General features: G+C 45.1%; 1 protein-coding gene across 1 annotated transcript; it reads left to right on the forward strand.

Moving 5' to 3' along the window:
- Nucleotides 1-447: 447 nt before the first annotated feature.
- LOC132430232 (transmembrane 4 L6 family member 1-like) lies at nucleotides 448-15,903 on the forward strand. The gene is made up of 5 exons (XM_060019652.1): nucleotides 448-618; nucleotides 6,887-6,952; nucleotides 11,823-11,968; nucleotides 15,111-15,297; nucleotides 15,799-15,903. The coding sequence occupies exons 1-5, from the start codon at nucleotides 448-450 to the stop codon at nucleotides 15,901-15,903; spliced, it is 675 nt and encodes a 224-aa protein (XP_059875635.1).
- Nucleotides 15,904-24,403: the final 8,500 nt, after the last annotated feature.

A 24,403-nucleotide genomic window follows, 5' to 3' on the forward strand; every position in this document is an offset into this window, starting at 1 on the left:
GTCACACAGCTGCTAAGTGATGGAGCCACAGGGTTTGGATCAGGATCTAGTTCATAATCACTAGGGGAATTCCTCTGGGAGTGGATGAAAGAACCCGAACAGGGTAACAGCAAGTTCCTAAACATCACCTCGATTGCCCCAACCCTTTAAAGAAACCCTATTGAACATCTGCTAGAGCCAGGTGCTGTCATGTTGATTTTACCTTCTTTAGTCCACGCACCGCCATCTGTAAAGTCAATGTTTTCTCTGCTTTACCGAGGAAACTGAGGCTCAGAGCGGTGAGGTGCTGGCTCCCCAGGTCACACCGCTTACCAGCGGCAGAGCTGGACTCGCCATCTTGCTCTTGGGGCTCTGAGGCTGACGCACCCTCTCCTGACTCTGCAGTGCCTGGAGCAGGCAGCTTCCTGGTGTTGGTTGTTTCTTTCTCCCTTCCAGGGAGGATCCACCATGTGTTCTGAGACGGGCTCCAGGTACACGGGGCTGCTGCTCTTGGCCTTGGCCATCGCCGCCATCATCGCCAACCTCCTGCTGTACTTTCCCAGCGGACAGGTGCTGGAGCCTGCCAAGATCACAGACTTCGTCTGGTTTTTCCACGGCTTTCTTGGAGCTGGACTCTTGGTAAGAATGAAGTTTAACTACCTTACCTCCTCCAGGTGAATGATGCCCCTAAACAACCTTCAAGTCACAGTGCAATTCATCTCCTCATGGGGCCACGCTCCTAGGGCCCCCAGAGCATGGCCGGCTGCTCCTCCTCTGTACCCCACAACATGTGATACATAAACACCCTCCACACTGGCACCTCGTACTGCAAACATCTCTTTATGTGTCTGCCTCCCCCATTAGCTGTGAGCTCCTTAAGAATACAGTCCAAGTCGCATTCACCGTGGCCTCGAAATTACCTACCTAGCAAAGTGCCGGCTTCGCCTAGAGCTTAGTATGTGGTTGTTATGAAAGATATGCATTAAGAAAAGCACAACAGCAGAGCATTTGTCAGGTCATCAGTTTTCAAGATGGTCATCTCGAAAAATAAATTGTGTAGCTCCCATCAAAGCTTCCCTCGGCTAGATTATGGGGTTGGCAAGTTTTTTCTGTAAAAGGCCAGAGAGTGACTATTTCCAGCTTTGCAGGCCATATGGTCTCTTGTTTCAACTACTCAACTCTGCCGTCCTAGGGCAAAAAGCAGCCACTGACGATATGTAAACAAATGGGCGGAACTGTGTTCCAATAAAACTTTATTTATAAAAACAGGCAACCTGCTGGATTTAGCCCACAAGTTGTAATCCGCTGCCCACAAGGTAGACATTGAGTGTTTTTCCTTCCTTTCCACCTTTATTTTCATCTGGCTCCTCCTTTCCCAGGCATCCAGGGTCCCTTAGGAAAAGATCATGGGTTAATGTGAGACCTCAGTGCCGGGCACTGAACTCAGCAAATGGAAGGATGAATGTATGAAGGATAAAGAACCCTCAGAAAAAGGTGACCACCTCCCTTCCTGTTTCTCCTCCCCACACAGTAGTAGACGCAGTGATGTCTCAAGTTTCATCCAGTGGCCACCTGCCCCTCCCATCCTAGCAGAGCTGGGCCTTCTCTTCCTGTCCAAGAGAACCTCTAAATCAGCAATGCCTCAGCAAAGGTTGTCTGTTTCTCAGCTCAGAGCCCTACCTAAGAGGCAGTACAGACCTAGTTGTCAGGACAGGTTTGCATTTCTCAGTTCCACCACCAAGCAAATCATTAAACTCCCCTTGGCTTCACTCTCCTCATCTGTAGTATGTATAGGTCCATCGGCACCCAACTTCTCTCAAGACATAGAGGAGCAAATACAGTGACTATTGAAAGGTGTTGAGTAGCTTGAGGGAATTTAGGCTTCCTATTTGCAGAATCTTAGAATGTTCACTGAAAGAGAGTGACCCAGAGAGGACACTCCCTGGTCCTGGGGAAAGCAGAGTGGAGCCTGGCTCAGGCAGGGACCAGACACCCTGTCTGCATAGCATCCCTCAATACCAGCCAGCTGTCCAACCCTCACTCCAATTTTCCAACACAATCTCCCAGGATTTCCTAAAAAGATGCTTACACTTGTATATTCACAGCGAAATGGGGATAAAATGAACAGGACCAAACCAGTCCATGCAGCTGGATAAAGTAAAAACCAATGAGCTATCCCCTTTTCTTTTCTTTCTTTCCTTTTCCTTTTTCCTCCTTTTTCCTTTTCTTTGTTCAGTCCACTTTAGTGTCTACTCTATGCCTTCACTCATGCCTGGCTCTAAGACCAGCTAAGGCAGTGGCCATGAGGTTGGAGAGAGGAAGGTGCAGAGGAGTTGGCAGGATCTGAAGAGTGATGGAGGTAAGGGGGCACAAGGAGAAGTCAGGGTGGCTCTGGCATTCTTGCCTGACCAGCCGGGGAGATGGTGAAGGCGTTCCCTGGGGCAGGGACCTCGGGGGGAGGGCAGAGGCTGAGCTTTGCTCCACATTCGCCCTGAAGGAGCAGAGGATGGTTGGGCTGGAACTGGAGACCTGGGGAGAGGCAACCTTGAGAACCACCATGGAGAGGTGATGTAGAACCCCAGGGGACAGCGGGTTTGCCCAGGGCTTGTGAACTGAGAGGAGAAAGAAGCCCAGGTCGAAACCCCAGGGAACCTTGCAAATTGAGAGTATGCAAAGGGAGGGGAGGGGAGGAAGGAGACTGAGAAAAACAGCTAGAAAGTTTCAGGCAAAGCGAAAAAGTAGAAAGTGAGAAAAGACGGAAAAAAGAAGAGAGAAAGTTTCTAGAAGAAGAGAGGAATCCCAGTGTCAACTGCAGCAGAAGGGACATAGCTGGGACGTGAAAAGCATCTGGTACCCAGCAAGGTGCTGATGGCTCTTGGCTGGAGCGGTCCTGAGGGAGGATGGGGACCCCAGACTGCAGAGGGCTGAGGAAGGTGTGGAGGTGAGGAGCTGGGCTCTGAACGGAGGAAGAGAAGCCAATAAGCAGAGCTGCCTTCCTGATAACAAAATAAAAGGCCAGAAAGATCTCAAAAGCCACAAGGGACACTGCAGGCAATGACAAGCACACTATCCATTTATCATCAGCTCCATGCCAAACACTGTGTAAGATATGGAAGGGAGAAATCCTGAATTCACAGTTCCTGCCCTTTAATAATCATTGTAACAGGCGTTTGCACAAAGGTTTCGAGTGTATCAAATGCTTGCACACACGTTATTTCATTTGTGAGGTGGGATCATCACCTCCATCCTACGGGTAGGGAAATGAGGCCCAAGCAGATTAAGTCATCTGACTGCGGCCACGCGGAGGGAGCCCAGCAGAATTAGGACTTCAAACACTCAGCTGAGCCCAAAGCCCATAACCTCTCCGTTTCTCCCATTTGATGCACACGTGCGCTTGCAACACGGGACACAGAGAAAAAGATGGCACGTGTGAAGCTAAGTCAGCAGAGCCCTGATGAAACAAGACAGGAAAGTGCCTGTGGGGGGCTACTCTAGACAGTGCTGCTTTCCAGATGAGAGAGAAAAACCGGACCACATGAGTCACTGTCTCCCCACCCCCCCTGCCAGGAGGTCAGCCACTCGGGGCTGAGTTTATACACACAGGGCCCACGGCCATGGTGTGTAAAGTCACAGCCAGCAGTATGTCATCTCCTAGTCCCCATATGATTGCTGGAAGGCAGCCTCGGGACCCCAGCAGGGTAGTTGTCTCAGCAAAGCCACGGCCAAGGATCACAGCTCTCTGTTCTCATGAGGCCACAGGCCAACCCAGAACGCCTGGCAGGCTTCTGTGGTTAAAACAGGGCACCTGGGACAAGCATGACATAAACCGAATTGGTTGCTCTAGGGACTGAGATGCAGGGCCCCAGTTTCTTCCCATAGGTAACTAATGGCTGTTTTCCAGCAATATTATTTGCAGACTTGGCAAGACCATTAGGAGGGAGAGGTTAGAACTAGTCCGTGGTGTGGTTTGGGATCACTTGAGGCCTGATTGGAGGTGGAAGGTCTGCAACAGGTGGGGGTCTGCCTGACCCAGCAGAGATGGTCCCTAGGTTCCTTCACCAAGGGAGATGGGAAAACACACAACTAATTCAGCCCAGAGGGGTGAGTACCTGCCACAGTGGAGGCCTGGAGTCTGCAGGAGAGGGGACAATCAACTCTACCTCTGGGAACCAAGAGAGGCATACCAGAGAAACAGGTATCTGAGCTGTACTGTATAGAGTTACAGAATTAGTAGGTATTTGCCAGGCAGAGAAGGGAGGAGCATGTTCCAAGCAGAGGAAGCAGTTTGTGTAAAGACAGAGGAGCATCACAGAGTACGATGCATTCAGGGACACTGTGCAGTTTGGTGTGACTGGAGCAAGGGCTGCTTACGTGAAGAAGGGATAGGAAGCGGTGCTGAAATGCAGACTTAGGCAACATTCCATTTGACCTTGCGTCCCATGCTGATGAGCCAGTCCCTTACCCTTGAGTAGCTGACCCACAAATATTCACTGAGCATCTACTATGTGCTAGCACTGTTCTGGGTATTAGCGATACAGTGGAGAAAAAAAAAAGCAAACAAAATTCCTACTCTCCTAGGGCTTACGTTCTAGTAGAGAAGAGAAAGATCATAAATAATCCACTATGTGGTAATGTCAGGTGGTGAGAGCACTAGGAAGAAAATAGAGTAAAGGAATAGATAGACAGCGAGATACTGCCTGAGGAGGTGGTGTTTGAGAAGCCACTTGAATGAGGGGAGAATAGCCACGCTGATATTTGGGGGAGGAGCATTCCAAACAGAGGGATTGGCACATTCTAAGGCCCTGAGCTGGGGATGGGCTGAATAATTCCTAGATCCGCAAGAAAACCAGTGTAGCTAGAACCACGTGAAAAAGATTTGGAAGAGAGGGTAGGAAATGAGGTCAGGGGAGAAACGAGCATCCACTAGAACGTTTAAGCAGGAGAGAAGCACGCCCAGGTGCCGTCAAGCTATGACAGTTCTGACTTGAATCCATCGCTTCATCCTGACCCCCGTGTTGGAGCCTGGTTTGCTGGAAACGCCAAGCTATGCTCCCCAGAAGGTGCTTGGAAACACTCTCAGCACCTACCTCCTCCAGGGTGGTTCCAAAAGGTCTCATTTGTCAGGCCCAAACTTGTACTCTTGCCACACAATCTCCAGTTGACCCTCCCATTTGACTCAAGGGAGCTTTGGGTCTCCCAAAGGCCCAGCATAAGACAGAAGAATCAGTAATTCCTGTTGCCAGAGAATCACCAGAACTAGGAAAAGAAACTCAAAGAAGGGAGAGCATTACCTCATCTCCAGGTTATGAGTGTACAGCGACCTGAGGCTCAAAGCTGCCCTCAGCCATCCCCCAGGGAAGCCAGGAGTCCCGGCCCATCTCTTCCTACCTGGGAGGTTCCCATCAGCTCTATATCCCAGCACAGAGTTACCACGAGATAACTGAGAATCTGAGATTTTTGTGAAATGGGTCACCTTGGTGAGAAGTAGGGATTTCCCAGATGCCTGCATCAGCAAACACATTTACCAACTATCTCTCAGGGTGAGGTGATTTTTTTCATAAAGTTAAGTTCATCCATTATGTATTTATTTCTTGCTCCTGACCCATGGCCCTATCATGCCCCTACCTTCCTCCTACCCCACAGTGCCAGAAGAAACATGGCGAAATGTCATCATAGATTTCACCACCATACCACTGGGTCCTGATTCCATGTTGGGCACCGTGGGAGACGCTGCTGAACCAGCACTCAGAACCCAGTGGTAAAAGGAGAATGAGCACGCTCAGTGCGACAGGATGGAGTGACTGGAAGGAAGGAACCATTCATGTTGCCGGGGGTGGATGAGGGGGTCACTGAACAGTACAAAGAGGAGATGTCTTGGTTTCCCATAGCTGCTATAATAACTTACCACAAACGTAGTGGCTTAAAACATCAGAAATGTATTCTCTCACAGTTCTGGAGGCCAGAAGCTCTCAGTAGATGTGTTGGCGGGGCCCCCTGTTCTCAGCTGTAAGGGAAAATCATTCCTTGCCTCTTGCAGCTTCTGGTGGCTGTTGGCATTCTTTGGTTTGTAAAGACATTACTCCAGTCTCTGTCTCCATATCCCCTTCTCCTCTGTGTGTCTCTCAGAACCCCTTCTGCTTCTCTCTTGTAGGGATACATGTGATTGCATTTAGGGCTCACCCAGATAATCCAGGATAAACTCCTCCTGTTAAGATTCCCAACTCAGGGACTTCCCTGGTGGTGCAGTGGTTAAGAATCCGCCTGCCAATGCAGGGGACACGGGTTCGAGCCCTGGTCTGGGAAGATCCCACATGCCGCGGAGCAACTAAGCCCGTGCGCCACAACTACTGAGCCTGCGCTCTGCAACAAGAGAAGCCACCGCAATGAAAAGCCCACACACCACAACGAAGACTCAAGGCAGTCAAAAATAAGTAAATAAATAGATAATAAAGATCCCAACTCAATCATATCTTTTGTCATATAAGGTAATATTCACAGGTCCCAGGATTCAGAAGTGAATATATCTTTGGCAGGGCGGGGGCGGGGGGAGCCTTTTTATTCAGCCTAGTACAAAAGATAACATTTGAACTGACCCTTTGCAGGTGAATAGGAGTTTATCTGATGGCAAAGGGTGAAGGGCATATTCAAAAGCCCAGAGGCAGGAAGGTCCCGGGTGTCTCCTGGGGGACCATAAGGTGGTGTGTCAAGAGGTCTCTATGGAGGAGAGGTGAGGCTCTGGTGGCAGGTCAGGAGCAGGGCATGAGGGCTCACGTACAATGTCCAGGACCTGTGTTGTGTCCTACAGGCAATGAGGAATCATTAGACATTTTTAAATAGCTTGAGTTTTGGAACTTTGCTCCAAAATGGTAACATTCCCTTCATTACAAGAGCATCTTCTTTGCCACAGGTTATGGTGCCAGCACTGATAATGTTGAGGGGAGGTGGAGAGGACTGCTGTGCTCACAGATGCGGGGTAAGTACTGTGGGGTCTACAGAATGTTTCGACACCCACCCATACCCCCAAAAGGGCTTACTTCCCAGGCTGCAAGCTTCCTCTCTTCTGAAGGCCAGACTATTAACCCATTGACCATAGTCTAGTACTTCTAATACCCTCCTTTCATTTATTTACTTTTATTGAAGTATAGTTGATTTACAATATTGTGTTAGTTTCAGGTGTGGAGCATAGTGATTCAGTATTTTTGCAGATTATACTCCATTACAGGTTATTACAAGACCATGGGTATAATTCCTTGTGCTATATAGTATATCTTTGTTGGTTATCTATTTTATACATAATAGTTTGTATCTGTTAATCCCATATGCCTAATTTGTCCCACTCCCCTTCCCTCTCCCCTTTGGTAACCATGAGTTTGTTTTCTGTATCTGTGAGTCTGTTTCTGTTCTCCATATACACCCACTTGTATTATTTTTTCCACATCTGAATGACAAATACTTCCTTTTAAAGTACAGTGATATTATGCAGGGCTCTCTCCAACAGTGATGAGGGTTATTGCATGAGATCCCAGGAAGAATGAGCCTGGAGAGGGTATAAAGAGAGCCGTTAACGCACAAAGCCTGTGAGCTCTGGTGGACCAGCCTGCCAGGGTTTGGTTGGTTGTTTCTATCAGTCTGTCTGTCTGTGGGAAGGTCGAGGACCCTCCATCCTCTGGCTTTCTTATTTCCCTAACAGCCAGTAGATTAACACATCCTAGAACTGGGATTTGAGCAAGAAGGGAATTGGAGATTTTACTGTCAAAAACTCTTTCACAGATACTCTCTTACAGTCGCCCCATGAAGAACAGAAGGCTGACACTCTGTAAGTGTATCCATTATGTATTTGTGTCTTGTTCCTGACATGTGGCCCTCTTATACCACTGCCCTTTCCACTGCCCAACACTGCTGGAAGAAACCAATGGAACTGTCACCACAAATTTTGCAAACTTGTCTACATTTGATGAATAGGAAAGGAAATGCCCAGAGAGGCTGAGTGGCCTGCCCAGATTCGCATGGCTGTAATCTTAGAGCTGGAATGGACATATAGGACTATTTACGCAACTCCAGGAAGAATATAAGCTGCTTTCTTCAAGGCAAGGTCCACAGTTATCATCTACATACTCCCAGATGCCTGACACATGGTCGGCTCTCAAGACACATCCAGTGAAGGCAGGTCTGGCTGAGCTGGGACTCGTCTTGGTCTCCTGACCCCCAAGATCGTGCTCTTTCCCACATACAAACCTGCTTACCAAAGTCCCTGCTCACAGTGAGCTGTTCACTGTTCTTATATTCCTAGTTCATACACTGTCTCACTTCTTTTCTACTCCCAGAGTCCCCTCTCCCAACCCTTGCAGTCCCCAGTCAGACCCTCCACAGAGACCTTGGTCACCAGGTCATTTGAGGACCATCTCCAAGGAGCTCCCTGAGTCATTCCATTCAACTCCAGCCAGCCCCTCCCTCCCTTCCTGTGGTAAGAAAGACACAACATGGACGTGTCAGGAATAAGAGTTCATGTTTTGAAGCAAACGAGTCCCTCAGCTTTGCCCCAATTTAATGCGCTAATATGCCAGGAGGTCGCCTGTCCCAGACACTTGCCTCGCTGTCACACTCATTCACCCATCCAGTCAACACGTTTATGGAGTTTGTACACAGTACAAGGCCCTGTGTTGATCGCTGACTCAGGCATTAGAAAAATGATTATTCATTTATTCATCCAATCATACAATACTTACTGAACATCCACCACCAGGATGGCGAGTAGGTTTCATTTAGGTTTCAAACAAAGCCAGTACCAATAGGTCAGTTGCTCTGTTTTGAGGACTGTGGCGCTTTTTCTTCTAGGGGAAGAGTACTGAGATCAATAACTGATGTCTGCTGTGAGTGCAGACTAGGAGACTGGAAGCACACCTATATTACGTGCCAGGCAGTGTGTAGGCTCTAAGAGTTCAGTGATAAATAAGTTACATTTCCGCTCACAATTTTGTAGTGTGTGATTTCATTCATTACAATTGCAAATGGAACACCCATTTATGATAAAAACCCTGTAGAAAGTAGGCATAGAGAGAACCTACCTCAACATAATAAAGGCCATATACGACAAACCCACAGCCAACATCGTCCTCAATGGTGAAAAACTGAAACCATTTCCTCTAAGATCAGGAACGAGACAATGATGTCCACTCTCACCACTAGTATTCAACAAAGTTTTGGAAGTCCTAGCCACGGCAATCAGAGAAGAAAAAGAAATAAAAGGAATCCAAACTAGAAAAGAAGAAGTAAAGCTGTCATTGTTTGCAGATGACATGGTACTATACATAGAGGATCCTAAAAATGCTACCAGAAAACTACTAGAGCTAATCAATGAATTTGGTAAAGCAGCAGGACACAAAATTAATGCACAGAAATCTCTTGCATTCCTATACACTAATGATGAAAAACCTGAAAGAGAAATTATGGAAACATTCCCATTTACCATTGCAACAAAAAGAATAAAATACCTAGGAATAAACCTACCTAGGGAGACAAAAGACCTGTATACAGAAAAACTATAAGACACTGATGAAAGAAATTAAAGACGATACAAACAGATGGAGAGATATACCATGTTCTTGGATTGGAAGAAGCAACATTGTGAAAATGCCTATAATACCCAAGGCAACCTACAGATTCAATGCAATCCCTATCAAATTACCAATGGCATTTTTTACAGAACTAGAACAAATCATCTTAAAATTTGTATGGAGACACAAAAGACCCCGAATAGCCAAAGCAGTCTTGAGGGAAAAAAATGGAGCTGGAGGAATCAGACTCCCTGACTTCAGACTATACTACAAAGCTACAGTAATCAAGACAATATGGTACTGGCACAAAAACAGAAACATAGATCAATGGAACAAGACAGAAAGCCCAGAGATAAACCCACGCACCTTTAGTCAACTAATCTATGACAAAGGAGGCAAAGATATACAATGGAGAAAAGACAGTCTGTTCAATAAGTGGTGCTGGGAAAACTGGACAGCTACATGTAAAAGAATGAAATTAGAACACTTCCTAACACCATACACAAAAATAAACTCAAAATGGATTCGAGACCTAAATGTAAGATCGAACACTATAATACTCTTAGAGGAAAACATAGGAAGAACACTCTTTGACATAAATCACAGCAAGATCTTTTTTGATCCACCTCCTAGAGTAATGGAAATAAAAACAAAAATAAACAAATGGGACCTAATGAAACTTCCAAGCTTTTGCACAGCAAAGGAAACCATAAACAAGACCAAAAGACAACCCTCAAAATGGGAGAAAATATTTGCAAACGAATCGACAGACAAAGGATTAATCTCCAAAATATACAAGCAGCTCATGCAGCTCAATATTCAAAACAACAAACAACCCAATCCAAAAATGGGCAGAACACCTAAATAGACATTTCTCCAAAGAAGATATACAGACTGCCAACAAACACATGACAGGATGCTCAACATCACTAATCATCAGAGAAATGCAAATCAAAACTACAATGAGGGGCTTCCCTGGCGGCGCAGTGGTTGAGAGTCTGCCTGCCGATGCAGGGGACGTGGGTTTGTGCCCCGGTCCGGGAAGATCCTACATGCCGCGGAGCCGCTGGGCCTGTGAGCCATGGCCGCTGAGCCTGCACGTCCGCAGCCTGTGCTCCGCAACGGGAGAGGCCACAACAGTGAGAGGTCCGCGTACCACACAAAAAAACAAACAAACAAAAAAAAAAAACTACAGTGAGGTATCACCTCAGACTGGTCAGAATGGCCATCATCAAAAAATCTACAAACAATAAATGCTGGAGAGGGTATGGAGAAAAGGGAACCCTCTTGCACTGTTGGTGGGAATGTAAATTGATACAGCCACTATGGAGAACAGTATGGAGGTTCCTTAAAAAACTAAAAATAGAATTGCCATATGACCCTGTAATCCCACTACTGGGCATATACCCTGAGAAAACCATAATTCAAAAAGAGTCATGTACCACAATGTTCATGCAGCACTATTTACAATAGCCAGGACATGGAAACAACCTAAGTGTCCATCGACAGATGAATGGATGAAGAACATGTGACACATATATACAATGGAATATTACTCAGCCATAAAAAGAAATGAAATTTGAGTTATTTGTAGTGAGGTGGATGGACCTAGAGTCTGTTATACAGAGTGAAGTAAGTCAGAAAGAGAAAAACAAATACCATATGCTAACACATATATATGGAATCTAAAAAAAAAAAAAAAAAGAAGGTTCTGAAGAACCCAGGGGCAGGATAGGAATAAAGACTCAGACGTAGAGAATGCACTTGAGGACAAGTCCTCAAGTACCCTTAAGGGGAAAGGGTAAGCTGGGGCGAAGTGAGAGAGTGACATTGATATATATGCACTACCAAATGTAAAATAGATAGCTAGGGGGAAGCAGCCGCATAGCACAGGGAGATCAGCTCCATGCTTTGTGACCACCTTGAGGGGTGGGATAGGGAGGCTGGGAGGGAAACACAAGAGGAAGGGGATATGGGGATATATGTATATGTATAGCTGATTCACTTTGTTATACAGCAGAAGCTAACACAACATTGTAAAGCAATTATACTCCAATAAAGATGTTTTAAAAAATAATAATTGCAAATGGAGCAGATGAATGGACATAGGTCTTCTCAGCTCTAGTGCCCCCATTTTTTGTGTGCATTTGGGAAGCAAAACAAGGATGCCCACCAGGTCAATTCCCCTCTTCAATTTGCCAGGAAACTCAGGATGGATCTTTCAAAAGGACCACCTTTTGAAAAGGTGCTGCACTGCTGCACTGAATTTCTGATTCTGTTCCATTGCAGATGCTGTTCCCTGTGCTCCTGGCCATACAGGGCACTGTGGGCGCCGTGTACTGTGTGGTCATTTCTTCACTGGGTTTGCTCAGTGGCCCCCTCTGTGACACAGGCAGTGGAAACTACACCTACCCATTCAGGAATTACTCCCTGGAGTGAGTAGCATTTATGGCCTTGGGTCCCTGTCTAACATCTAAAGATGATACCGTGATGACCACAAAGAGTGTGTGCTCTGAGAATTGACTATGCAGTAGTGGGGCCAGGTACCTCCATTCATACTTGGTATCTTGCTCCTCTCTCTGTACCAGATTGACACATTTATTCCCAAATCACCAATCTCTAGAGGTGACTGGCCAAGGCAAGGTGTGCCCATGAATTAAGCAGTTCACCCAAGGTATTCAGTACAATACCTTGACTTCATTTTCCCCCATTATTAAACACAGGTGAGCCCGTGCTGAGGGCTTGCTTAGTACTGACTAGGCGCTGTGATAAGAGAAGGGATTCCAAAAGAGGGATAAGACCACTTGCCTGTTTACACCTTGCCTGTTCACAGTCTAATTGGGGAGACAATAGTCAAATTTGGGGTTTGTTTTGTGACGACCTCAGCCTGTCAATAAGCAGTGTTGTGGCTGGACCAGTCCTTATGGTTCTTATTATGACTGCAAGACGCCCTTTAGCAATAACCATCAAGAAACTTTGAAAAAATAAAGATTTCTTACATACAAGACCTGGAAATTACACAGCACACCTGGGGTCACACAGCAAGGTGGGGGGGGGAGGGGAGGTGGCGGGGTAGGGAGCGCAAGTGCATGGGCCTGGGGTTCTGCTTTTATTGGGTTTGAGGCTGGGGGTCTAGGGTTTCACAGGCTCACTCTTTACTGATGAACTTACAACATAAAAGCAGGAATTTAAAGCACAGGAATAGAAAAAGTAAGTCGCCCAAAAGGTCGGTTACTGAAATCAACCAAGATCGCTAAAACAAAGGAGCCTCAGTCAGGCTTCTACCTAGCTGTGAAGCTGGCACTGTGTTTATCTGAGATAGCCCTCTTTGAAGCGGATGCCTCACAATCAAAGCTTAAATCAGGCACTTGCATTACAAAAAGAAAAACCAACTGTCAGGGTTTACGCTGCAGGGTTGCATAGATTTTCCTTAAATGGCAGGCCCTGTGATGCCCACTGATTTTCCTAAAGGAATAAGGAAAGAAACCCAGCACCAATGATTGAGAAAGACACTGCTTCTCCTCTCATTTCACGTTCTCTCCCTGGTAGAGCTCATCCAACCCCATGGCTTTCGGAACCCTCCATCTACCCATATAAATAATCCCCGAATGTCTATCTCTAGCCCAGATCTTTCTTCTGAATTCCTGACTCAGAGACCAAATCACCTCTTTGAAATTTCCTCTTGCGAATTTCAGATCACTTCAATATTTATATGTCCAAACCCTTGATGTTCCGTTGCCAGTTTCCTCTCTGTCATCCCCAGCCCGTTAGACGGCACCCAAAACCTGTGAGTCACTGATTATTCTCCCTTCTGCACCCCAAGTTCAATCCACCACCAAATCCTGTGAGTTCTACCTCACCAGTGCACCTTGAATCTGGCCGCTGCGCTTCGCCTAGTCTGTCATCACCCTGTTCCAAATCTGCAATACCCTTTGCTTCCGTGTCTACGCCAGCCCTCCAGCAAGCATCCCAGCTCCATTTTCCGCTTCAATCCTTTCGCTGTAGATGAGCCAGAGGGGCTTTGTAAAATGTAAAAGTACTCATTAAGGCCAAGAAATCTTTACATTTAAGGAACTTGCAATCTCACTGAGAACTCAATAGACAAGAATGGATATGGGTGAAGGCGGAGATTTAAAGGCAGAGATACCGAATAGTATATAACTATGAAACAGGGCCTGAAAACCTATTCCATTTTCTCTTTGTCCAGCTAGAACCCTCTGATTCCAAATATTCCTTAGAGTGTTTGTTTGCCTGCTGTTTCCTCTTATAATGCACTGGCTGCTGCCTCCTTCGAGGCCAGGTGACTCCATCCTTCCCTCATGAAACCCTGTCCAGCTACTCTAAACCTCTAGACCTCCCCGTTTTATGATAATAATGATAAATATATTGCCCACAGTGCCTACTGCATGGCAGACACTGGGCTAATATCTAATCCTCCCAACCCACTCGATGGTACTGATGTTATTTTTTAGCCCCATTTTACATATAAGGAAGCTGATATACAGAAACACTTAGGCAACTATTGGGGCCAGGGAAGGCTGTACATTGACACATATATCAATCAATGGTATATTGATTATTTTGAGTGAAAGTTGCTTAAGAAAGAGATGATGCGAGAAGCCCATTCTGACCCTCCTCTCTTGTCTCCCTGAAAGCAGGAAATAAATCTCATGTGAAAGGTGCACTCCCTACATCGGGGGCTAAAAGGACACCCTTACTGCCAGAGATAGAGCGTTCAGGGCCAAGGAGTCTATATGAACAGGCCTTGTTACTTCCTTAATTTACTACCAAGCTTGAACTGTTTAGATTCTTTACTAATTAAGCACCCAAACCTAGGTTTCTTTGTCCTGTCGATTCCTCACCAATGTATTGTTTCTTTGTCTGAAGAGTGTAAAAGCTGCCTCCTTTGGGGAATTCCCTGGTGGTCCAGTGGTTAGGACTCTGCGCTCTCACTGCTGAGGGCCGGGTTCAATCCCTGGCTGGAGAACTAAAGTCCCACAAGCTGCGTGGGGTGTGGGCAAAAAAAAGGCTGCCTCCTTTGGCCACTACTTTAGGTCTCATTTCTACGAGACCTCCAGGGGCATGCATTAAATTTTGTTTCTCTTTCTCCCGTTAATCTGTGTTGTGTCAATTTTATTATTAGTCCAGCCACAAGAACTCAAGATATGTAGAGGGGGACATTTTATCCCTCCCTGACAAAGCTTATCAAGAACTTCCTAGTGAAGAAGCTGGAGTTAGGATCTGGGTCTGTGGGACTTCAGAGCCTGAGCTCTTAACCAATCCTTACCACCCCTGAGATCTTTAGAGCAGTTCAAATCTTGCACCACACAATTTCCCGCTTCTTCCTCTGCTCCCTTGTGTGGCTATGTCGGTACCCACAATGCCTTGCTCAGATGCTGTGCTGTTACAGGGAAAGATGGTGTGTTTGACCCTCGACCAATGGGCAGTCATGAATGTACTATCCTTATGAAGATGAGAGCGATGTGATAGACTAGTGCCTCTCACATGCTTGTAAATGGCAGCTCTCTACCTTTCCTGGCTCTCAAACCACGCTAATTGTCTCCCCTGTCCTGGCAGGAACAGCTACTTACTCAACCAACCCACCTGGGCTAACTGCCAAGAGCCTGAGCACATCGTCCTCTGGAACGTGGTCTTGTTCTCCATCCTGCTGGGGATCGGCGTGGTAGAAGCTGTCCTTTGCCTCAGCCAAGTCGTCAGTGGACTCTGTGATATCTTCTGTGGTACATGCGTCCGAAAAGGACAGGTTGGTGCTTCTAGAACCCAGGAATGTTCAAGTCATTTCCCCTGACCTGTTTCTCACATCTCCCTCCCGCCCCAGCCTCACACTCCCAGAGGTAATCCGGTAACCAGGAAATGCCTTTTGAAATGTCGAACTTCATGGGCCACTTGGGGCTTAATTTTCTTTCAGGTGACCATAACTGGCTTATGACCAGCCTAAGAGGACACAACCGATTGGCAGAGTTCCCCGGCTTCAGAAGGACTGGATCCGGTGACTATCAATCCCCAGAGTTCTGAGAAGCTGAGGAAAAGCCCCTGATTTGTACAAAAGTCAACAGTTTTGATCTTCTTTGCTAGAATCAAGATGGTCGTTTCCCCCAAATGATCTCTAAGGATAATATAAGAAGTCATAGGGATGTAAATAATAAAAAAATTTTAATAATAATATAATAATAGATACTTAACTGTATTCAGTTGTTACTATATCCCAGGCCTGGTGCTAAACACTTTATGTACGTTATTTCAGTTAATCCTACGAAGCAAGAAGCGTGATAATGCCATCTTACGGATGAGGAACTCAGGCTCAGAGAGGTTCAGTTACTTGTCCGAAGTCAGCAAATCTAAGTTTTGAACTTGAGTCTGATTGAAAGATTTATATTCTTGACCACTCTCTCCAGTGGTACTCAAACCACTGGACTAGTTCTGTGGATTGTAATAGGTGTCATTACACCCCAAAAAGGGGGTGGGGGAGACTCTGTGGTCAAGTTAATTTGAGATACACTGGATTAAACAAAGTGTAATCGGTTTCTCTACTGCAGGACTTGTCAGAACCTCTACAAAGCCAGTGTGTATAGCTAATTTCCAGGAAGAGAATAGCAAATGCACAATTTCCCAGAAGTCTTATTTGACCACAAAACCCTCTTCTCCTGGAACAATTTTTAACGGGGTTAATATTCCATGGAGCCCACTTTGAAAAGGAATGCATCACTTAGTGATGAGGTAGAACCTACCTCACTTAACCCATGAGAATCCAAGAGACTTTTCCAAACCACCAGAGAAGCAGAAAAAACATGGGATGAAACAGGTTAAGGACGACTCACCTGTGTTGAAAAGAAAAAAATGTTTTGCTACAATTGCTGGAATCAGAAGTTTTCTTTTCAGGCTTCCTTACTGTCATTGCAGCAGACATTTATTTTTATTTTTTTAAATTTCTATTGAAGTATAGTTGATTTACAATGTTGTGTTAGTTTCAGGTATACAGCAAAGTGATTCAGTTATACATATACATATATCTATTCTTTTTCAGATTCTTTTCCATTATAGGTTATTATAAGATATTGAATATAGTTTCCTGTGCTATACAGTAGGTCTTTGTTGTTTATCTATTTTATAGATAGTATTGTATATCTGTTAATCCCAAACTCCTAATTTATCCCTCCCCTTTGATAACCATAAGATTGTTTTCTCTGTCTGTGAGTCTGTTTCTGTTTTGTAAATAAGTCCATTTGTATCATTTTTTTAGATTCCACAAACAAGTGATATCATATGGTATTTGTCTTTCTTGAAACAAACACTTTTAAGAACTTAATCTACCATACAAGCCATGGCAGTTCCCAAAGAGGCATCAGATAGGGTTTCTGCTTCGGGAAGCTTGCAAACTAATAGATCTTGCATAGCTGACTGCTTCCACAAATGATATCCAACTTTGTACAAATAAGAAAATAAGCAAATGTTATAGCTTGGTAAGTAAATAGAGCCAATGGCAAATTTTTAAAAGGTGACTTCTCCTCCAGGTTGATGCCCATTTGGGGTGGAATAATGTTCCCCCCAGAATTCATATTTAACAGGAACCTCAGAAGTGACCTTATTTGGAAATAGGGTATTTGTTGATGTGATTAATTAAAATGAGGTCATACTAGATTAGGGTGGACTTTAAATCTAATATGACCAGTGTCCTTGTAAGAAGAGAAGAAACACGCACAGAGAAGGCCACATGAAGATGGAGGCAGAAATGGGAGTTATGCTGCCACAAACCAAGTGATGCCAAAGATTGCTGGCAACCATCAGAAGCTAAGAGAGACACATGGTGCAGATTCTCCCTCTGAGACTCCAGGACCAGCCGCATCTCGATTTCAGACTTCTAGCCTCCAGAACTATGAGTGGATACATTTCTGGGGTCGTTTGTTTGTCTGTTTGTTTGTTTTGGCCATGCCATGCAGCTTGCAGGATCTTAGTTCCACGACCAGGGATTGAACCCCTGCCCTCAGCAGTGAAAGCACAGAGTCCTAACCAATGGACCACAAGGGAATTCCCAAGTTTCTGTTGTTTTAAGACACCCAGTTAGTCGTAGTTTGTTACAGCAGCCCTCAGACACCCATACACAGTCCCACACGAGGGCGCACGCGACCCGGGCACAGGCTGGATCTCAGACCCCCCACTCAGGCTGGACCACTGCCTTGTACAGAAACATTTATCCTACTCAAATGAAGGTGGCCCTGCTGATGTCACAAATGCCCGGCTGCCCTGCTACCCCAGGCTGTTCCTTCAGCTTCCCTTTAGCCCTCCCACTGACACGAAGCAGATACACAACCCCCAGAAAGAGAAGTATCCAGAACCCTGCAATGAGCCCAGAACTGAACTGGCCCCCGAGACAAGCCCTGACAATGCTGAGGTTGTCATCCCTGTAAGAAAACTGGGCTTATGGAGGGGAAGTCTTTAAAACGGTTGGTCCATCAGATTGAATGGCTCTATATGGCCCAAATACCGTCTCCCTGGGAGGGAAAAAATCCAAAGCGAAAAGTTTTATTAGCTTTTTCCCATTAAAGCACCCTCTGTGTAAAGTGATAGATTTGAAGCAAGGGAGGAGAAAGGTTTTCTGCCTCTGGCAAAAGTCCCTCTTGTGGTTCTTCCTTTGGTGAGTAAAAGGAATTTGGAGTTAAAGACACCAAACTACAAACATTATGTGGCTAATAAAGTGGACCCCAGCTCATAAAGGCAACAGAGGTCGGCTAATGTGCTCCATCAAGGGCTTTGGAGGGCGGAAAGAGCGTCACCAACATCTTAAACGTAGGGCCAGCTATAAAATGAGTCATGATTAATCCACTGAAAAGTGTTTATTGCCAAATGAAAAATAAATTAAAATAAATCTGAAATTAAACAGTTGATTTTTGAGGCTGACTTAGGTCTACTTCAGCTACATGTCAATTATTTCCTGAGTTCCTACAATGTGCAAAGCAAAGTGCCTGGAGAAAGGAGGGATGGACAGGGCTCTCAGTTCTGAAAGAATGGGTTTAAGCGGAGGGAATTTTTTTCAGCGCACAACTACCCAGATGTAAGGCAGAAGAAGCAGGGGAGGTGGTAATTTCCACTTCAATCTCTGTGTCTTCAAGCATATCTCATCTTTTTAAGTTCCTTACTTTCTCAAGAGAAACCACGTTTTCCAGATCAGAGTTGACTGACATTGCTTTTTCCAAACCCATATTCTGGATGTTTCCAGTGTTTATATAACATGGTACATCTGCTACTGGAAATATGAAGAAAATAGCTCTTCATGGTGAGTTTAGAGATTCTTTACTCTTTACACTTTGCTACAGTATAAAAATGTCCACATTTTCCAGAATGAGCACTTAGCCTTTTATAATTATAAAACATGTGAAAAAAGAGATTTTACCATTTTATGAAAATCATCTAGAACACTTATCTGTCTGCCATGTCTGGTGAAAAGCTCTTATAGTTATGACACTGACTTGAGAGAAACGTCATGGTTCAAAGGCTCATTGACAAGCCAACATCCAGTATTTCTCCCAAGTCAAATGGGAAGAAATCATTTTAAAGGAGGGAGATGCCCTATAGGGAGTGGGGGGAAGAAAATGAAACTAACCTAAATAGCTTTGGAAATTTTGGAAACCTTGATTTGACTAGAAACCATAAGGCTAAGGACAAAGGGAATTGTATATAAACACTGTACTCTAAAACTGCTTCTCACAGGGGTATGAGTTACCAATTATGAAACAGCTATGCATATATAATGGAGTTGAATGGTGGATGGTGGGAGCCAGGTTTCTCACTGTCATAGGGATAATTCTCACAGATAAGCAAAGAGGGAAGGCTAGAATAGTCCATGTAGTACTGGATTAGAGTCAAGGACATCAATATAAACTCATGTTCGGCTTAACATAGATACAGATGGATAAATACAGAAATATGTGTGTATGCATGGGTTATTATACATATATATTTCCTGCTGAGAGAGCTAGAAGCAGTGACAGCCCAGTAGCAATGAGCACACCCAGTGCCAAGGTCTTGGTTTCTAATGCCATTCTCTACTGAAAGCAACTAGGGCTCCTTGAAGAAATGACTGATTCTAGGGGTGAGAATGAAGAATAAAGATGAGCGTGGAGCATATTGCTGTGCCAGAAAGCAAGGAAGTGCTCAAAAAGCAAAAAGCAGGACATGAAAATAAACAAACCAAGGGGACACAGAAGCCAACCTGAAATGGCTCCCAAGGGCCAAAGCAGAAACAAATTGAGCAACAAAATAAATAACATAGTACTAGGTTATAGCCCAAATATAAAATAAATATCTATGAGTCAATGCTGATATAAATAAATGATTAAATAAATAGGGAGAAAGAGACAAATCTTCCTTAGAGAAAAATTTCAAATAATTTATATAGATACTCCTGTCTCTTTGAAATGGAGTTCTGTATCCCACCCCTTTTAGTGTGGACTGTGCTTCCAAAAAATAGAGTACGGAAGGTGGGGGAAAAGTAATTTTAGAGTGGAGAAAACTAGAAAATACCACTTTGGCCAGGAGACATTTTAATTGATATTAACATCACCAGTGATAAATCATGTTGATAGCAAGTACTCCTGATATTACATGATAAGGGCACTTCAGCTGTGTGACCTCCCCAAACCCATAAACCCATTCTAACTATGAGAAAAATATCAGACAAACAAACAAATGAGGGGCATGCTACAAAATATCTGACCACCACTCCTCAAAATGGTCAAGGTCATCAAAAACAAGGAAAATCTAAGAAACTGTCACAGCCAAGAGGAGCCCAAGGAGGCATGACAACTAAATGTAATATCAGATCCTAGGTGGGGTCCTGGAACAGAAAAAGGACAGGGCTGCCCTGGTGGCGCAGTGGTTGAGAGTCCGCCTGCCGATGCAGGGGACGCGGGTTCGAGCCCTGGTCCAGGAAGATCCCACATGCCGCGGAGCAACTAAGCCCATGTGTCACAACTACTGAAGCCCGTGCGCCTAGAGCTCATGCTCCACAGCAAGAGAAGCCACCACAGTGAGAAGCCCGCACACCGATACGAAGAGTAGCCCCCGCTCGCCACAACTAGAGAAAGCCCGTGCGCAGTAACGAAGACCCAACACAGCCAAACTAAATAAATTAATTTAATTAAATATTTTTTAAATCTTTAACTATGTCATTTAATTAAAGTATATCATTAATTTGAAATAATTTATTCAACTAGGCCCTTCCTAGTAAGATAATATGGTTGACCAATAACAAGTAAACCTCCTCTCCACTACCTGGGTCTTAGGAAGGAAGAAGGCAATGAGAGATAAGCCTCTGGATTCCAAGATAACAAGCTGGCAGAGGGGCAAATGCAGAGCTCATTCTGCTCTAATGGACAGAAACTGGGGAGAAGCACTATCAAAAGAGTTACCTCCGGGCTTCCCTGGTGGCGCAGTGGTTGAGAGTCCGCCTGCCGATGCAGGGGACGCGGGTTCGTGCCCCGGTCTGGGAAGATCCCACATGCCGCGCAGCGGCTGGGCCCGTGAGCCATGGCCGCTGAGCCTGCGCGTCCGGAGCCTGTGCTCCGCAACGGGAGAGGCCACAACAGTGAGAGGCCCGCGTACCACAAAACAAAAAAACAAAAAAAAAACAAAAAAAGAGTTACCTCCTTGTGACAGACTGTTGTAAGTGGGCATAACCCCGTCCTGTTGGCATGACACCCTGAATCCCAATATCATTTCTCCAGCTTTCCTGGGAGATAAAGTATGGTAACCCATCCAACCAAAACACTGTTCAGAAGAAGCCGTTAATACCATAAACCACATCCAGTCCAAAGGGAAGCATGAGAAAGCCCATCGGAACCTTCCATCTAAGGACCAGGGTGGGCAAACAGAAGCTGGCCAATTGACAACATCCATATACTTTCCCCTTTGTCCATGCCCCCAGTAAATGCCCTTCCTGTCCTTTTTAAGCTGGTGTTGAGTTTAGGAAAAGATTATTTAGGTTAAACTTGCAAATGGGCCAGAGGAGAATTGAAACAGGCGAGGTGAGCATTCCTAGAGCTAGGCAGGGTCTATGCTAAGCACTGGACTGCACTAGTGAACAAGCTGACCCAGGTCCTTGCCCTTGTGTTGGTTACAATCCAGTGATGTTCAAACACTCTAATGCTTGGAATCGCTGGCCTCAGAGCTCTTGTTCTCCAGTGGATTCTCAGGATCCATACAAGGCATTTAGTTTGGTGATGTAGGCATGAGACTCGGAGCGAATGAGACCCGAGTTCAAACTCCAGCACTTCCTACCTTGAACAAATGTCTTAATCCCCCTGAGTCTTACTTTCTCATCTGCAAGGTATAGATGGTAATCTCATCAGCTACGTGGAGTTGTTGGAAGAACTAAATGAGATGATGTATGCAGAGTATTTTTTTTTTTTGCGGTACGCAGTCCTGTCACTGTTGTGGCTTCTCCCGTTGCGGAGCACAGGCTCCGGACGCACAGGCTCAGCGGCCATGGCTCACGGGCCCAGCCGCTCCGCGGCATGTGGGATCTTCCCGGACCGGGGCACGAACCCGTGTCCCCTGCATCGGCAGGCGGACTCTCAACCACTGCGCCACCAGGGAAGCCCCCAGAGTATTTTATATGGCACTTGCCACATGATAGCTGTAAATAAATGGTAGCTATTATTGTTAATAAGAATAATTTTGATCCCCCAACCATGAATCTCTTTAGAAAAAAAGTAAAGCCCAGCAGAAGGCACACACTTAGGTGTCAGGGAGTCCCAAGTTTGGTCTCCATCTGCATCTTCAGATGTGTCCCAATCTTACTACCTCAGTCTTACCAGACAGAGAATGGGAATAACACTCACTACCTCCTAGGGCTGTTGTAAGGAAATGTTAATTACTTTTTGCAGGGCCCTTTGAAGTTGAAATTGCTGAGTAAATATCCCAAAATAGAAAATTAAAAGGTATATCAATTGTACCAAGGCAAAACATCAAACTGGTACCTGACCCTTTGTTACCAGGGATATGGCCCCTGCAGCACCATCTTCCCGTCTTTGACTAATGCTAAGTGAGATCAGTTCAAATAACACGACAGTAGACGTCACACTGCCACCCATTACTCACCTCCAGCCCAGAAAGGCAATGAGCATTTCAGAAAACATTTTTTGACAAAACGTGCTTTCAAATTTTTGACCATAATAAGAGATTACACGTGCATCCTAAGATGTCCGTGGCCACATTCCAAGGAGCTTTGTATTAAGTCAGGGTACTCCAGAGAAATGGGACCAACAGGGATGCATAAAGAGAGAGAATTGGCTCACGTGATTATGGAGGTTTGGTAAGTCCAAAATCTGCAGGGTAGGCTGGTAGGCTGGAGATCAAAGAAGAGTTACAGGTCAAGCCTGGAGGCCATCTGCTGGCAGAATTCCCCCTTCTCTCAGAAAGATCCATCTTTTTCTATTAAGGCTTTCAGCTTAGAAGAGGCTCTCCCACATTATGGAGGGTAATCTGCTTTACTTAAAGTCTACCGATTTAAATGTTAATATCATCTGAAAAAAAGCTCTTCAGATGCTCTAGGATGGTGCCCAGCAACCTGCTTTTAAAAAGCCCTTCAGGGGATTCTGACAGGTACTGAAGTTTAGGGACCACTGGCTTAAGAGCAGAACAAGTCCAACAGGTGCTGTAGGAAACCAGCTCTTGGGACCCCAGTTTTTCTTCTTTTTCTCAATACACTTTGAAACCATTTAGTGAATGCCTTCCATTTGTGATATTTCAGGGTTGGTTTCTCAGCAAGCCAGAGTTTTTCAAAATGTGAATCCCATTTGCTATATACCAGGCACTCTTCTAAAGTGCTTTAATGACACGCATTCGATTTCATTTAAAATGATGTTTTTTCCCTCAGTTTGTAGCATGTATTCTGAAGACAATATGGCTTAAAATTGCACTAAGACATTTGGAACATCCCCTAACAACTCATCCTTACAACAGTCCCATAAACCAAGTACTATGATTATTGTCACCATTTTACAGATCAGGACACTGAGAAGCAAAGAAATGAAGTCATTTTCCAGGGAACCTGGCTCCACAGTCACATCTCCAACCACCCTACTGCCTGTGTGGCACCCTTCTCTTAACTTACAAACTGCTTGCACCTCAGTCCTGAAGGCTGATTGGACACACAGTGGACTGAGGTGTCCTCCAATGTCCACATCTAACCCCAATGGCCTCCACTGGCTGTGGCTTGCTGGGTGCACTTGTTTCCAGAGCATTCCCCCAAGGGCCTGTGTGCCCTCAGAGGTATGTTGCCAGCATCACTAAACCAAGTAATTTGGTCAAACTATTTCAGCAGCTCCCACCTCCACTGACCAAAGTGGTCAAGGGGATTGTAGATTGCTAGAAAGAGTTTGCATTGGCCCGACTTCCCCACTTTGTAGGGCACAGTACAGTAGCTTAATACAAAATATCAATATTAAGTATTAAGCTAATATTTAGTAGTATTTATTACAAAGCAGAAGCGATCGCCAAGGACTCTTCCCACTAAGCAAACATTCTGGTTACTGGAAAGTTGCCATATGTTCTATCCAAGGATTGTTAAATTAGACAAATTCTAGAATCATAAAGCATATATTTTGGAAATTTGAAAAAGACCTTCTGATTTAAGTCAACACCCCTTCCCAGTGCCTGGGTCCTCTGATCACAGTCTTTGGCAATTATTCACTCAGACATTGATTGATGGGAATCTATCCCCAAGGCCATCCATGCCACATCGGGCAGCCAGATGCTAGAAAGATCTTCATTCTAACGGGCCAAGGGCTATCTCTCTGCAGCCTCAGAGTTTGACCCCTGTGTTTAATCTGTCCTTCACTTCATCCTCAGAT

The sequence above is a fragment of the Delphinus delphis genome, chromosome 8 (genome assembly GCF_949987515.2).
Source record: "Delphinus delphis chromosome 8, mDelDel1.2, whole genome shotgun sequence".
NCBI lineage: Eukaryota > Metazoa > Chordata > Mammalia > Artiodactyla > Delphinidae > Delphinus > Delphinus delphis.